This window comes from Drosophila erecta, unplaced genomic scaffold (assembly GCF_003286155.1).
Source record: "Drosophila erecta strain 14021-0224.00,06,07 unplaced genomic scaffold, DereRS2 tig00000126-arrow-pilon, whole genome shotgun sequence".
Taxonomy (NCBI): domain Eukaryota; kingdom Metazoa; phylum Arthropoda; class Insecta; order Diptera; family Drosophilidae; genus Drosophila; species Drosophila erecta.
The window spans coordinates 3,155,692-3,171,686 of NW_020825209.1; the positions used below are offsets into that span (position 1 = coordinate 3,155,692).

The 15,995-nt window shown below is 44.3% G+C and overlaps 2 protein-coding genes across 2 annotated transcripts; both read right to left on the reverse strand.

The window, feature by feature from the left end:
* Positions 1–11,122: 11,122 nt before the first annotated feature.
* Positions 11,123–12,128, reverse strand: LOC6550983. Its single transcript, XM_001976880.2, has 2 exons — positions 11,592–12,128; positions 11,123–11,552 (listed from the first exon to the last, which is right to left on the reverse strand). Exons 1-2 carry the CDS (start codon positions 12,086–12,088, stop codon positions 11,123–11,125), a joined length of 927 nt encoding a protein of 308 aa, XP_001976916.1. The 5' UTR covers positions 12,089–12,128.
* Positions 12,129–12,602: 474 nt separating this feature from the next.
* LOC6550984 (Krueppel-like factor 17) lies at positions 12,603–13,654 on the reverse strand. Its single transcript, XM_001976881.3, has one exon. It carries the CDS (start codon positions 13,587–13,589, stop codon positions 12,627–12,629), a length of 963 nt encoding a protein of 320 aa, XP_001976917.1. The 5' UTR covers positions 13,590–13,654; the 3' UTR covers positions 12,603–12,626.
* Between the last annotated feature and the right edge of the window lie 2,341 nt (positions 13,655–15,995).

The following is a 15,995-nucleotide window of genomic DNA, read 5'->3' on the forward strand; positions in this document are numbered from 1 at the left end:
TATAGACATCAAAGTCTGAGGAAGACCGAAGAATTATGTTCGATCTAATTGGTCATAAGTGAATGACTTATTTCCATGGATATCCTTGAATGGCGGAAGGCATTAAAATGAGCCTGCAAATTGGCTCGTTTGGATTGCGCCAACGCAATTCCCATTAAAATTGACTTCAAGTTATTTACATAGCAATTAATAAATGCCATTACAGCCCAGCAGGCGTTCGGAAAACTGACGCAGCAGGCGATTTTCCTGCGGGAAAAGTATCCTCGAGCAGGAGCGTGAGCAGTGGCAGGGCGACGAGGTGAAGTCCTTCGAGGAGATGAAGAAATGAGAGGAGAAAAAAAGGTACATGTAAATATTTGAGAAAAGCACAAAAGCCAAAAGGGACAACAATGCGATGTAATGAAATGAAATGACAAGCGCCTCAAAGGACAACGAGCGAGGATGGAGCCAAAAAGGATCAGCAAAAGATATATCGTATAAATTATAAATGCAAACAATAAAGTATTTCCTTTCTTGTCAGTCAAAAAGACGAAAATTAAAAAATATGTTTGCATATACAGCTGTATGAGTATAATGGCAGAGAAGGCAAACTTTTCTCTGAATTGGCTAACCCATGATGCTGCCTTTTGAAATCGCTTGTGAAAGTATGCACAAGTCATGGAAATGTATGAATTAGAAAACATGAAATACAAAATGAAATGCCTAAATATATATTTTTTTTTCAGGCAGCTATAGCTTTTTCCCGAAACTTCATGTTGGACTTGCATCTTTCAGATGCGAGGATACATTTGAGTGAGAGCTGCCAATTAATGCGAATACTTCTCTGTGGGAATCAAGCACGTGATGTGACTCCATTCGCAGAACGGACACTTTGTTTTGGGCTGCCATGGATCCCTTGTCTTCTGCAATTTTCCAAATTACATTTAAAATTTAGCATATGCACCATCCTTTTCACTCTTCTGTTGTTTGGGCTTAGAGCTGAAATATTTGTATATAAATATTTGCCATACTTTGTTCGTTTTCTTTTAACGATTTCAAGCACTTCTTCCATGCGCTTGTTGTCGCTTCTTAAATATATTTCCATGTTTGCCCTGGCTGATTGTAATGCAATTTGTATGCATTGTGCATGGGCAAACAGTGGGAATCCCCGGCAAAAGTCAGGCAATCTGGCAACCCTTTGGGACTCGCAAGCAGCAACTGCAGCAGAAATTGCAGTTGCAGCAACATCAGCAACTGCGGAAAAATTATGTCTGGTCGCAAATTATTTGCAGAATGGAAATTAGTTTCGGTTTTTGACCTGCCCGCAATGCATACAAATGTCCACTGGCCACTGAGCAGTATCTCTGCGCCCAAAGAAAATATTCGCAAAAATACAGAAAAATCGCCCAATTAAGACGCTGAAAAATGAGCGTCTTGCTGTCCTGCGAAACAATTGTAAATCAAAATATTGCACTTGCAGCCAATTGAGCGGACCAAGCGTCAAAGCAGCAGCATCAGCAGCAAAACAAATCGTGCGAAAGAAAGCTGAAAGGGCAAAAACAAAGGGAAAGCGGCAAAACAATGAAGAAAATCGGGAAAATACATAAAAAGTTAAGCGAGTAAATGGCTGAAGCCCACGAAAGATATACCCTTTGCCTGGCGAACTATTTATGTTGCTTGGTACTCTGCAAATCTGCTTTAAACAAATATGCAATGAAACATAAATAGTGGTTACCTGCGTAAAGTAACCAAAAGCGCAAGTTGTGCTCTTCAAGTGGCAAACGAGTGCATATTAAGTATACGCCCGGTGCGCGCAAGGGAAACACAGAGCAAATGTCCCCTTGGATATCATTACCAATACAACTTGGTGCGAAAAAAGGCCAGATTCACTTGTCCGCCAGTTGGCTGTAACAATGACATCGGACTCGTACTCGGACTATGACTCGATATCGGAATAGGAATAGCACTCGTTCAACTTGGCCATAAGCAGATCCCGCATCACTGGCCAGCGGAAAGGGAGCGCATTTGGCCTTTTGTTTCAGGAATTTGAGTTTTCAGCTTTTCCGATGGGGTTTTTAGGGGCGACTCGATTCCCGGCATTCATTTCAGGCCATTGAAGAAGCGTCAGCACAATCGCTCTGAATGGAAACCCATGTGCAATTGACTCGCATCTCATCGAAGAGCTTCCCCTCGCATGGCTTTTCTCCTTGTTTTTTTTTTCAGTTCCTGCCAAGTGTGTCATTGCGAATGTCATACAAATTGTGGAATGTCTTCAGTGTCAGAGTCTCGGGCTTGCACTTTTTCAAAGGGGCTTTTGGGGGGCGGGGCCGTGCCTGGCAATGAATGAATGGCGCAAAAGAGGGCAATGAACAATTCAGCTTGCACTTTGACACCAATATACCAAAGCGAGCGGGCAAATGACGTGGCTGCATAAACGGAAGCGATTTCTGTATGTTATCGAAACTATGAAACACACGCTCTAAAAATTAAAATCTATCTCTTACTTTCCACAAATTAAATGCAGTTTTAAGTACTATAACTAGTGCCGCTTTATTTAAATGTAATCTATTCTATTCACTGACTATACCAAGCAGCAGGACTCTATTTCATCTGGCTAATGGCAGGGGTATCACATGGATTGTGGGTCCTGCCCCCGAGCTAAATCCCAACTTGTTGTTGATATTTTCTTCTTTTTATTTGGCACACACACACACACACGCACCGCTTGTAACTAAATAATCTTTGTGTAAAGTTTTTCCTGTGGCTCCGAGCAGGGCAAGTAAAAGGGAAGTTGCTGGAGCTTAGGAGCACGCCTGCTGCGAAGGGGACTGATACCGCCGATTGCCATTGCCGGAGGAAAAGCAGGACAAAGAGCCAGCAGAATCAGTTGGCCATAAGCCACCGAAAGCCGCGTGACAAGAGCTGGAAAATGAAAAGATGTGGATTGGCCAGTGGCCGGGTATGAAGCTGAATGGTGAGAAAGACTTTCACGTTTAACTGCGGGCACACAATAAAAATATAAAATGAAATAGATTTAAAACATATTTTATGTTAGGCAAGTAGACTTTCTTATAGATTTCATTTTTCTCAGTGCAGTCGCAGGCCAAAGACTTTGATTAGTGGCATTTATTGGGAGCTTGCCAATATATTTCTATCCAGTCGATCTGGCACTTCGGCAAACGCCTCACCGTCACGGATCAAAGTTTGGTAAACACTTTATATGGTCACACAAGGGTCGCTTAACCCGAAAAACTTAAGCTCTGGCCACACTGGTCGGTGAAAACTTTTCCGATGCAGAAGAGAAGGCCGAGAAACGTGGCCAAAATGGCTGGAAAACAAGCCACAAGCTGCGCAAGTGGTGTAAGTTTGTTGTGCTCCTCTGAGCCACATTCGCTTTCGATTTTTTTGGTCCAGTACTTTTGGCTAAGAACTTTACGCTGCTTCTTCGCAGATTGTTTTTTACTTGATATATATATGTATATATTTTTTTTTGTTTCGCTTCTTTCCCCTTTCTGCGTGCGAGCGAGTAGTTGCAGTGCAGGCTGATAAAAGTAAAACTTTATGCAATAATAGGGGGTGGCCATGTGGTTCAAGGCTGACCTCATGCCCGGCCGAATGGATGGGCCCGTGGTGCACGTTATTGCCAACATATGTTGCCCGATATTATAGAACTGAGCCAGCGGGCAGGCAAGCGGCACAAGGGCAGCCAGCGGGCAAGTTGCATGCACAAAGTTGCATGCCACAAATCATGTTCCTCTGCGGAAAGGCGGTCCGCACTTAATTTATGTGCCGTCTAGCCCAACCTTTGCAAATTGGTATTTATATGTTTAGTTATTTTTATTCAATTTCAGTAAATCCAACGCATTCGTACACACTGACTCAATGCGTTATTTATGCAATGGCGATGGCGATGGCGATGGCGATGTAATTTGTAATTGGTTGGGCTAATTACATCAAATATGTTTACGCTACAATTTAATTAATTCAAATTGGCTGCAGTTCACTTGGCTCTTGGCTGATGGCAGCCGCGACGTGCTTGACAGTTGGATAATTTGATAATTTGATAATTTGATGCCGGGACCTGTCAGCGTATCGAATATCGGCCTATATGGCCATGCATGTAAGTAAATATACAAATGTATATATTGAATATTTGCCCTTTTTCGGGCGGCACGTCCATCACATGTTGCGCCTGTCAAACATTGTCCTGTCATCGCAGAGCTTCCCATTGTCTTCGCCCTCTTCCAAATGATTTTCCTCAGATTTTCCAGGGCCTCTCCGCCGATTTTCCTGCCGATTTTCCCTGCTTACGTCCCGCTGCTATTGCCAATTGTTCGGGGTCTATTTGAGCTGTCACGCCCCCAGTTGGTTCGTTTTCCGAATTGCTATTTCTTCTTTTTACAACTTCTAATAACAGAAAAGTGCTGCTGATTTGGTTCATCACTTCGGTGTCATTTTCCGCCATCTCTACACAAGTAAAAAATCCAAGTTATTTTAAATAACTGAATTGCAACACTGCTGGCTAAGTAGCTTATTGAAGTTTATTTGAATTTAGAAACTTCAGTTGACCCACCATTTTTTTCATTGCCAACCTTTATTCCAACAATTTTGGAGTCCTTCGCAAACATATCAGCCCACCATTTAGCCACCCAGCTCCTCCTTCTCTGCACTTCACCAGATGTCTGTCGTTTGCGTTTCATTTTATTATATTAAATGAAATGCCGTCAAAACAGAGACAGCCACAGTTCTGCCCTCTCCTTCTTTCGCCAGCTTTCGGTATGTGTGACAAGTGTAAATCGGCGAGGGCAGCTTGCTCAGTTCTGAACCGTGAGCATATGAGATCCAGGCAAGTAATCTTCTTAATATTTCCATAATATATATTATAGTAATACATACATTAGAGCTCTTTTACTTGGGCCAAATCAAGTGGGGCCCAAAAGCTTCTAAAACCACCCGCGGCCTCTTCGTAATACAATAAAAATAAGCACTAAGAGCACAAAAAATAAAAGCGGAGTGCCAGAAGTGCGGCTGCGGAAGCGCAACTCTCGATGCCATAAAAAACAAATCTTGCCATAAAAATGCTCAACATAATTTAACAAAATAGCAATATCTCCCCTTCAGCGTGGTGTTTGTTTCTTGCTGTGGGGGGAGCGGCGGGGGCGGGGTGTGCCCCATAAAAAGTGTACAATAAACGCAAACTAAGTGGCCCGCCAGCGGTCGGAGTGGGCGGTGGTGGGTGGGCGTGGCTGCTTAGGCTCGGGCTTAATAAATGCAAATGTGTCCAAGTATGAACAATTATAGAAAGGAAATTTGCATTAAAAATTTATGTACTCTCTCGTTTTTGTCTCTCGCCGCGGAGATAAAGCGTCGCAAGTGCGACATAAATTTAAGCCATACCCCACCCACTTTTGTACACCGTGAGAAACATTCGCTCATGCCAATATCAGGAACCCAATGATTTCTGCCTCAAATGTTAAATCCAACTACATTTGAAATGTCTATTTCTCTATTGTTAGTTCCGAAATCGATATTATGTCGAAATGATTCGGTACTTCTTCCCCTAGAATCCCACAGATATTTTCGCCAGTGTATAAATGTGCCTCCCCCTTGGGAGCTTTATAATGGCGCTCTCTGCGGTCGTTGGCGGCCTTAGAAGCCCCAAGGAAACATTCATTCGCACAGATGTCTTTAGTTGTTGTCCTTGTCGTCGTTGTTGTTGTTGCTGACAGTTTTGAGTACGTTGTTGGTTTTGTGCTGCACCGGAAAAAGGAAATTATTACACACCTAAATAAGGAACTCTTCCTTATTTGCCAGGCAACCAACTTGTAATATGTTGTGCGTAAGTACTTTTACTTGGCTGTGAAAATAGTTCGATCTGAACTATTTGATGAGCAATTCCAGATTTTTCCCAGTGTACTTCGTTGGCTGCTGTTGCTGTTTTGTGGCTGTGCATGGAGGCCTAACTAGCAGGAAGTCATTAAGTTGTTTAGCTCGCAGTGGCAGCTTCTTTAATATTCTTTTCTACATCCGGCGCATGTGACATGAATGCCGGGACATTTTTGGTTGGTTTTTTGGTTTTTTGGTTTTGGCCAGCAATTTGCCTGCGAAAATTGGCCTGGTTTTTGGGCATTTTCACATGGCCAATTAGCGGGGGCGATTCATTGGCGATTCCTTCGGGGCGGTGAGTGTGGCAACCTATCGGTAGTCATATCAATAACCCTTGCAAATTGCCATAATGTATGACTCTGATTTTCCGGGGTCTGTTTGGTCTGCACCAGTTAACAGGCCATAAGTCATTGCTTTATGACCCTCAACCCAATTCCCGTTTGTCTCGGTGGCCACTTAACAGCTCGTAAAGCCAAAGGCCGTCACACTTAATAAATATTGTAATTGTAAAATAAAATGCATAAAAATACAAGCCAGAAATGTGAGAGTTGAATGCCTAATGCCCTAACTGTAGAGTTTTTGGAATAAATATCAGTAAATGTGTGAGGCAACAAATGACTTTAAAATGCTAACTAAAAATATTTGGTATTGTATTAAATCAAACTCTTAAAGTGTATTTTAAATAACTAAAGATTTTTCGTATTTTCTCATACATGCCATGACTAATTTAAGCTGCAACATTCTCAAAGTGAAAGTGTGTATGCCCATGGATATGGAAAAATTCAGGAATATTGCCCAAGGAAGAAACAAATATTTGTTGATTTGCTGGTAACCAAGTCAGACAAAAGGGGCCAGGGAAAAAACTTTTTATTGCCCGACCGCCCCCGAAAATTTTGAGAACCCCATCTTATCAATCGCCGATAAGGGAGGGGGGGGGACAGGAAACATTTTGTGGGGCAGGAATTTCATATTTTTTTTTGTTGTATTTTATTCCCCCTATTTTATTTTTTTTTTGATTATTGCTCGATATTTGTCAGTCAGTGAAACTTTGGAGCGTTATTTAGCCATAAGAAATCAAACTTTCTTAATTAACTTTCTTGGGCGGCGTCGACGGCAGATTGGAGGGGGTGGTGGAGGGGTGCGGTGGGCAGAAGAGAGTAGGGATAGAGCAAGAATATTAAAAAAGGATGAGAAAACTCCAACGGGGATGGAGGAAGTTGCTGGGATTTATTTTTTTTGGTGAAAAATGTGTGTTGTTAAGCTACAAAGGGAAAATGTCATAGGGAAGAGGGGTTAAGTCAGAGGTGAACACACATACCTCTCGCTCTCGCACACCTCTGCCCTCCCTTTCTATCCTGCGCCCTTTGTGCACTCTTTTTTTTCTCACTGCATGGAGTTGTGTCAGAAGTTTTATTGATTTTCAAGTTTGAATGATAACTTTACAAGAGTTTTTCGCTTTTTCTGTGACTGTACAAAATTGTTAAATTGCTTGTTATTGACAAATACAAGTGCAGATCTGCGTGGGCGAACGAGATGGTATGAGTTGTACAAGAAGGAGATGGGTAGAGTGTGTGCCGTACAAAGAGAGTGAGAGAGAGAGAGCTGTATGTATGTCCCGAGTGATTCCCGTGCTCTGCCGACTGGCAAAGTTATCAATTCCAATTATGTAACCAAAAATAATTTGAAAACTTTGCAGCACTTTTGCAAAAGACCAACATACACTCACACACACCCGTGCTCCTACCCACACACAGGCACACACACACTTGATGGCTTCATAAGTTCATACTTGTTACCTGTGACTTGTCAAGTATTTGACTTTATCTCTGGACCCGAGCTGCAGATTTTGTTCAGTAGAGTTCAGTTCAGTTGAGTTGAGACGAGAGTTCTTGCTTTTCCTATTTTTGTTGGGCTTTCCCCCATTTTTGCCACCGAGCATGGCTTAAGTTTTTGACCAAGTTCTGCGCTGCGATTTGGGCTGATTTGAGTTTCAACAAGGGGTGGCAGCTAAATCGCCACCTCTATTTTGCCCTTATCAAATTAGTGGTTTTTAATAATTTTATTCACAATTTTGATTCACATTTTGCGGTTTTGGGTCGCCAACCCCACATTCCGTACCTCATAACTTGGCTAAAAATAGTCGGATAATGGAATTTTGTACCTTGCGCCACTCAGGGAGACTCCCTCAAACTTTTGGCGTCCAAAGTGGAGCATACAATTTTTCGTCATTTTTTGAACATTTTGCAAGGGTTACCATCATTAAAATTTACGAAAAAAGGGTAAAAATTGGGAAGCTTAAATTTGAATGCAGATTTTTTAAGCATACTTTCACGAGTCTTTTGCGGTATGCCACTCCAAAATCGGAATCCATTTGGCCAAGTTATGGCGTCTGGGATTTCAGGCTTAAGTGGTCATTGTAAATGGTCCGAACGAAAAGTTATAAATTTCATTTCCTTTGCTATTATTTAAAATATATTTTCTTGATAATCATTAGGAAAATGGATGAGGACCAACAAGGACAAATACTGAACATATTTTCCGAGGAGATGCTTGAACTTCTCAGGAAATGTTTAGTAAAAGTAACGACCCATATTTGATTAAAATGATATCTGACTGAATCTTTGATATTCCGTGAAAATACCTGGACGAAGAACTTGAGGCGAATTCCTGTACGCTTAAAGCGCCTGGCAACTTTTCTGCAAGTTTTCCGTATTTTCATGGCAGTCAATTTGCTAAATCAAGAATGCGACAGCCGCACAAAAGAAAAGGCGGGGAGAAAATAAATATGCCAGCCTTCAGCTTTTCCGCACTCCTTGGGAAATGGACGCCAAAAGGAGCTGGAACGGAACCCGATGCGCCCTGAATTTTCCCAACTGTCCCTTTTCATTTTGCCATTCTTTTTTTATATATTTCACTTATTGATGAGTGGAAATGCTGTTGACATTATTTGTGTGGTCGCCGCCAGTTGGTCGCCCAATGCAATGCAAATTTGTTGACACAGACTCAAGCTGAGGCCACAAGAAGCCTGCACTTTCAGGGGATATAATATGTATGTATGTATATGTATGTAGCTATCCGGCATCCCTATGAAGTATATATATTTTATATATGTATATATATTACATTTACTGTATATGGAAGCTCATCGCCGATCCCCTTGCCAATCGTTTGCCCCTGAGAATCAAAGTCTCGATTCTCGTAAAAATGATTCATGATATCGCATTATTTCCGTATCATTTGTAATTTCCAGTTTCCTGCTTATTTTCACCAGCCACACACACACACAGACAGCGCCAGAAAGAGAGGGAGAGAGCTGTGGGGAGGGAGAGAGAGGGAAGACAGAACTGTTGCAATTACTATCTATCTGGTATTTTATAACTTTTGTGCTCTTCCTGCTGCCTTACCTCAACTCCTCAACTCCTCGCCCCCATCTCCTCCATCTTCTTCTGCTGATTACAGCAGCCAAGTCACAGACACACAGATAGCAGCACACGCACACAGAGGCAGCCAGATACTTCAGGGAGGAGCGTTGAATAAAAGACAAGGGGGATTCGCTATACTATCCTGAAAATAGTAGATTTTTGTCATTACTTTAAGTTAAGAAGTGGTACTTACTTAGTATTTCATGTCATTCGGTTGGCATTCAGTTTGGGGCGCCGAAACCCCAAAACCCCCTGACTACGCCCCTGCACGCATTTAGAGAAGAAGTCAGAGAGCCACAGTTACAGGCGTTGCCGCCGCGTCATCAAGGTCCTGATTCCTATTCCGCTTCTCCCCTGCCCTCTTCCCACGCATCTCTGCCACTGTCCTTGTACATATCCTTTGTTCTGGATCGCTCAGCCCACAGACAGAAATACATACAGATACAGATACAGACACTCAACACTTTTTCTTGTAGTTTTTGATGAACATTTAATTGAATTCTCTCACAACACCGCGCTTTGTCTTTCGCCCACACCATTGACGTATCTGCCATCCGATATATAGATATATAGGAGGTACAGATGTATCTGCACCTCCCTACAGCAGATACATCCCACAGAGCGCACAAGAAGTTATGCTTTCACTGCTTTCTTCCTTCCCCTTCTTGGCTGGATATGTGTGTACGTATGGCATCTAATTAAAATTGCAATCGGAATTTTCCAGCTCGAGCTGCGACAAAAAGCAAATTTATCCATAAGCCAGCGGCAAGCTACTTGCAGATATACGAGTATGTGTGTGTGTATCTATAGAAACTGGATGCTGAAGGCAACTTATCGGATGTCCATGGCACAAAAAGTGGCTCTGTTTTTCGTGGCGATTCATTCGCAGCAGTTTATCAAAGGATTTTAGTTTTGGATTACCTATGCTAACACCGCTGGGGATTTCCTTTTCTCAGCATTGGAAGAGTTAAAAAAAGATTAGCAGATATTTATTTTCATACATTTTTATAGACTTGCCAATGCTTGTAAATCGGAAATACCTTAAGTTCCATTGAAAATATATAAAATGAAGCTGCCATTCAATATCGATATGTGCTTAATGCCCCACATTCAGGCCACCGGCTCCTCCACTTTTCAGCATTCCCATTATGCAAACCGAGAGACTCTGGCTAATTGAACCAGTTCCGCCGTGGCTGCATCTATGCAAATAACCCCAGTTGCCCTCTTGTCGTCTCAATGGAGGTCCTGCCACCAGGACCCTTCCCCATTTCCGTGGAGGCTGCAATGGGGGGCCAGGACATCAACACCAACACCAACACCAACACGAACACGAACACGAAGAAAAACAAAAACAGAAACAACGACGCTGACGACGGCAATATCAAACAGTAAATAGATAAAAACAACATGACTTAATGAGTGGTATTTATTTTTATGCTAATTACTTTCGAATAAGCAGGGGGTCCTGTGCACTGCAGTTGCCTTAATGAGTGGGGCAATAATTGTTGTTGTCGTCGCTGAATCCTGCTCCTTGAGGACTCCTGTGCCTGTGCCTGTGCCTCGCCAGTGTTTGCATAAAGTAAATGCCATTATACAAGCAAGTTGCGCTGTAAATTCACTTCAAATGTACAAAAGCACTCGCCCTGAAAGCCGTAAAGTATGCGATATGACAGTGCATAAAGGATGCGAGCGCTGCTGGATAGGTTCCCACTTGGCGGCAGAGCTCCTCAGCCCTGCCTCATCCCAGCACATGATGTTCCCTCGTTTTTATTGTATTTATTACACAATTCTTCGCTTTAATAAGTACAAATGCACAGTAAATAAACGAAAACTGCCTATTCCACTGATACATTCAGGATCACCTCGAGCTGGAGATGGTATTCTGCGCCACACATCTCCTGCAGCTCCTGCTGCGTTAGCCACATGGAATGCCGGTCCTTGGGCAGCTGCTTGCCACCGATTTCGGGGTAAACTCTGCCCGAATTGGCCACCCAGCCCAGGGCGCTCCGGCCATCCGACAAACTGCGATTGAACACGGTCATGCAAACGCGGAGTGGTCGGATGCAGGGCGCACTTTGCGTCCAAATTGTGTACATGTCCAAGTTCCTGAGGTCTGCCCTTTCGTGCTCGCTTATATCACGCTGCTTTAGATCGCAGAACTTCTCGCTATTGCGAGCTCGATGGAGGTTCTTGCTGAATTTGGGATAGGTATCACTTGTGAAGTCCAGATGCCTCACCCATTCAACCCTGCTTTTGGCACAACCACTGCTGGATTCACTACTGCTGGATTCCTGGTAAAGCGACTGTGTATCCTCGTCCGACTCCACATTCCTGTCGGGCAATACCCAGTCCAGGAAACCAGTCTTCCTCACCAGCACCATGACCGGCAGATAGTCCTGCAGCGGCTCCAGCTCCGAATGGCGTGGCAATCGATTCCGGTGACTGAATTCCCGTGCTCCGGGCAATGGCTCCTGCCCTCCACGCTCGCCGCCGTAGAGAAGCACTCCCAGACATATGGTCTGCATGGCCAGCAGTTGCGAAGGATCAAAGACCAGGGTGCAGCGTTCTCCGTCGAAGGCCAGTTGCAAGTGCTTCCTCACGTGCGATCGCAAGTGTTGGGATGTCAAATGGTACAGTAAGTCCTGCTTGCAAATGGTGGCAGGACAGGTTTCCAGGGGACATTGTATTGGAATGCGACTTAGACGGTTCAAGGTTAGTTTCGGCTTTGTATCGCATTCGGTTTCGGTTTTGGTTTCGGTTTTGGAGAGATCAATTAGCCTGAGTGGCTTGTTTCTGTTCATATTTTCGAATTGTGTTGCTGTTTTAAGTAGATTTATGTCAGTAAACATACATGTAGGGTAATCAAATTGTGTGAAACTGCGCAAACAGCCTGCTGTTTATAGAACATCAGTGCTTTTGTAGATGTAATTGCGCTGCCGCGTGAAATTAGCCTTTTTCATTATGCGAGTATTGATAAATTCAATTTAACTTCTGTAATGAATTAACCTTATGCTTGCCACCTCTTTTTTATTAAATCATGTGCTCTTTTGCTCTGTTGAATGAGTTTATCAACGGTTTATGATTTTCGTAATTAAATCTGTAAAAACGACAATGTCACTTCTGACAACTTGCTGCATTTCATTTACATAGCATATACATATTATCACAATTAAAATTCCCTCTTGAATTAAAACACATGCTCATTTTCTTGCCACAAACGAAGGACTACTTTAAATCTATATTATGCGTATGGCACCTATGCAACCTAAACTAAACTAAACAAAAATGCAAAACTTTTAAAGCTGGCTTATCCATCCTGTCCTTGATTCCAAGGAATGCTTATAACTGGTTCTTTCGCTTTCGACCCGGTCGCACGGCATACAGATCGTCGGAGATCAGGGATCTGCCAGCTCTGGAGGCGGCCAGAAGTCTTCGTTCGTGCACCTTACGATGCTTGGTGAGGTGATCCGACCTGGCGAAGCACTTGGAGCAGTAGTCGCACTTGTAGGGCTTCACGCCCGAATGGGAGCGCTTGTGGCGGGCCAGTTCGTCGGATCGGGAGAACCGCCAGACGCAATCTGGCCAGCTGCAGACGTAGGGCTTCTCGCCCAGATGCCTCCTCAAATGCGCCTTTAGATGCGCGGGCTTGGCGTAGATCTTTTCGCAGTTCCCGAAGGTGCACAGGTAGCCCCGTTCGCCGGCGGCGTTTTCACTCATCTGGAGGGCAGGTGGTGGTGCAGCAGCCGCTGCATCCGCATTCGCATCCGCAGGACTGGCGGGATCACAGCTGCCGGGCGATGAGGTCGACCGATCGGGATCGAAAATCTCTGAGGCTGGCGGACCCGACAGCCGCAGATTGCTGTTGCTCTCCTCCAGAAAGTCGGCGCAGTTATCCGTGCACAGGGGAGTGCGTTCCGGCAGAAAGTCCACCAGCTCCGGAATCTCCACATAGTTATCCAATAGCCGCTGCTCCCAATCGCTCAAGTCCGGCGGACAAACGGTCAGGTCATTGAAGTCGATGAACAGTGAGGGATCCTCCCCAAAAGGCAGGCCCATCTGGACATTCCCACTATTGTTACTATTATTATTATTGTTATTGCTGTCTAAGGTGATGATGCCATAGTAATCCGCCTCCTCGAACTGCAGCTGATTGTAGTTGCCGCCGGCCAAGTTACTGTCCACGTAGGAGCTCTCGAAGTCCCCAACACTGACTATATTCAGCAGCGCATCGCCGCCGGCCAGTGGCTCCTCTTCCAAGTCGCTGTAAAGCTGCTGGAATCCACCCGTCGCAAAGAAGTCCATGTTCGCAAATGAGCGGACTCCGGCCGAGTGTCCAAATATTTATAATATCCACGGACAATCCGGGTGAGTGACAGCAGTCAGAAGCGCTGATGAGAGCCATTGAACCGGCCGGGCATCGCATGGATTATACCCTGTGCTCCATCCCCTTATCCATCTACAATTGTATTGCTATATCATGGAAAGATATATTCATTTACAATGATGTGGCATACCCTGCGATCCCAGCAGAGCAATGGGCAGCAAGAGATGCACTCACTGCGATCGTGGCTCGATTGCTTCCAGTGATTCGTGGCCAGGATCCCTGGGGAATAATTAGCCAGCGGGCAACGTATCTAACGCGCTGCCGGCTTCATTAGTCCGAGACCGAGATAAAGATACATTTATAGTACGTGCGTATGTCTGTGCGACCCATACACATTCGTCCGCACCAGATGTTGCCATTGATCGGCGACACATGTGCCGGGGTTTTTGGTGGCCCGGTCCGGGTTCGGGTCCGGGTCCGGGTCCGAGTGCCAAGCAGTGTCAGGCCACAGATCGGCTGGCTATATAGTATATAGCCGACGGCACCTGATCTGCCGCTCTCTGTGCGCCGCCAGCCCACTCTTTGTTTTTGTTTTGATCGCCGGACCATCAATACGAAGTTTGTTATTAATTATGATTACTGCTGGCGAACTAGATATGCCCGTGGGATGCACATGTATGGATATTCCCGGTCGATCAGTGCGTCCAAGCAAAACAAAAGCAGTGCTCCTATGTGTGTCAAGTGAGCTGCAGATATGGTTTTGAATTCCCGGAAAGTTATCTGTTCGGAAATGTTGTCTACCCTTTGGCTTGGCAACGCTCCACTTGCTCCATATGGTCGCTTGGAAAAGGTTGATAGCACATCGTTTTTGGACTGCTTGGGATGACCCCTTAGTGCTTTAATTCATTTCGTTCATATTCAACAAAAATAGCTGCGTGCAATTCACCCAAAGCGCCTTGTAATGTGCATTAAAATGTGACCCTGCTTGCGCTCTAATGTAGTTTTCCACCCATTTGGCTTGCACTAAAACCGCTTTCCCTCCGCGAACAGCTCATTTTCCTTGGCGCTCTGTGCCAGTTTCCAGTTTCCAGCTTACCCAGTCTATGCCACTGCCGCATCCTTTTTGGCTGGCAGCCCTTTGGAAATTAACATAAATTTAACGTGCGGCTGGCGTTTAAATTTACTTTCGCCTAATGAAATAATCAGAAGCTGTAAATCCTCATGGGCTGTAATGCCCCAGCCCCCAGTTTCCCCAGTTCCACCAGTTTTTGGCGGCCTACGTGTTTTACGCTAATTGATATTGCAAAAATCAAAGGCTGCGCGCCGGCATTAAAGGGATTTAAAGGATATCAACCGGTCTGAGGTCTGCGACTCAGGACTCGGGACTCTGGATTCCGGCATCCGGATTGTGGATTCTCAATTGTGGGATCTGGCTGTGAGTTCGACTCCGGCACTTTGCAATTACAGAAGGGTATTGCGACTCTGATTTCTGTGTACGAGTATATAGTATATTGTATCTAAGGATGTGTGGCCCAGTGGAGTGCCAAGGATAGCATAAATAGAACGCTGCAGGCAGTTATGGTATTTAGCCGTAGTGCCGGGTCCACTTACTTACAGATTCGTAGGTCAATATAAGCGTGCACTGGGGAAAATAGGAAGCGGAATAAAAATTATATTTAAGTTACGAGCACATTGTGCAGGATAAAAAACATTTTTGCGGTGGCATACAGAGATCCATAGGAGTATTTTACTCAATTTCATTTTAGTTTAGGAAGCCCACTATTTTTCCCCAGTGCTTTTGGCAATGTGCAACCACATCTATCTATCCGTATGTGTGCAAATAAATTTCACTGTGCAAATGTGTGTGTGTGCGCCGCAAGTATCATAACGGAAATTATGCATGCAATTTTACTGTAAATTGCACTCGGCAAATTTTGTTGTCACCTCAGTTTAATCAAACCCAGAACTCCAAACTCCCACTCACTTAAGCCGGACGTTTTGAAGCCGTTTGCAAGTATTTACGAGGCAAAGCCGAGGACTTAAAGCCGACAACCGGACGATATTATTGCCAAAGTGTCGTCGTTGTCCTGGCAGCAGTCAAATGAGCTAAGCGGTTGTCAGGCTATAAGTTCTGGTTGTATGGGTAAATACATCCATATAGAAGGGTCACTACGTTGCCCAGTAAGTCGGACTTGTCCTTATCAATCGCAGCTGAGCTGCTTGTTTTCATTGGATTAGACAAGTTTGCTTTGCCTTCGAGTTGTGAATCCACATCCGAATTCCGAATTACGAATTACGAATACCGAATTCCGAATTCCCAGTGCCTAGCCACTCAAAGAAAGAAGAACGATGTATATGCGGCTTACTGTTGTGGCAAATTAAAT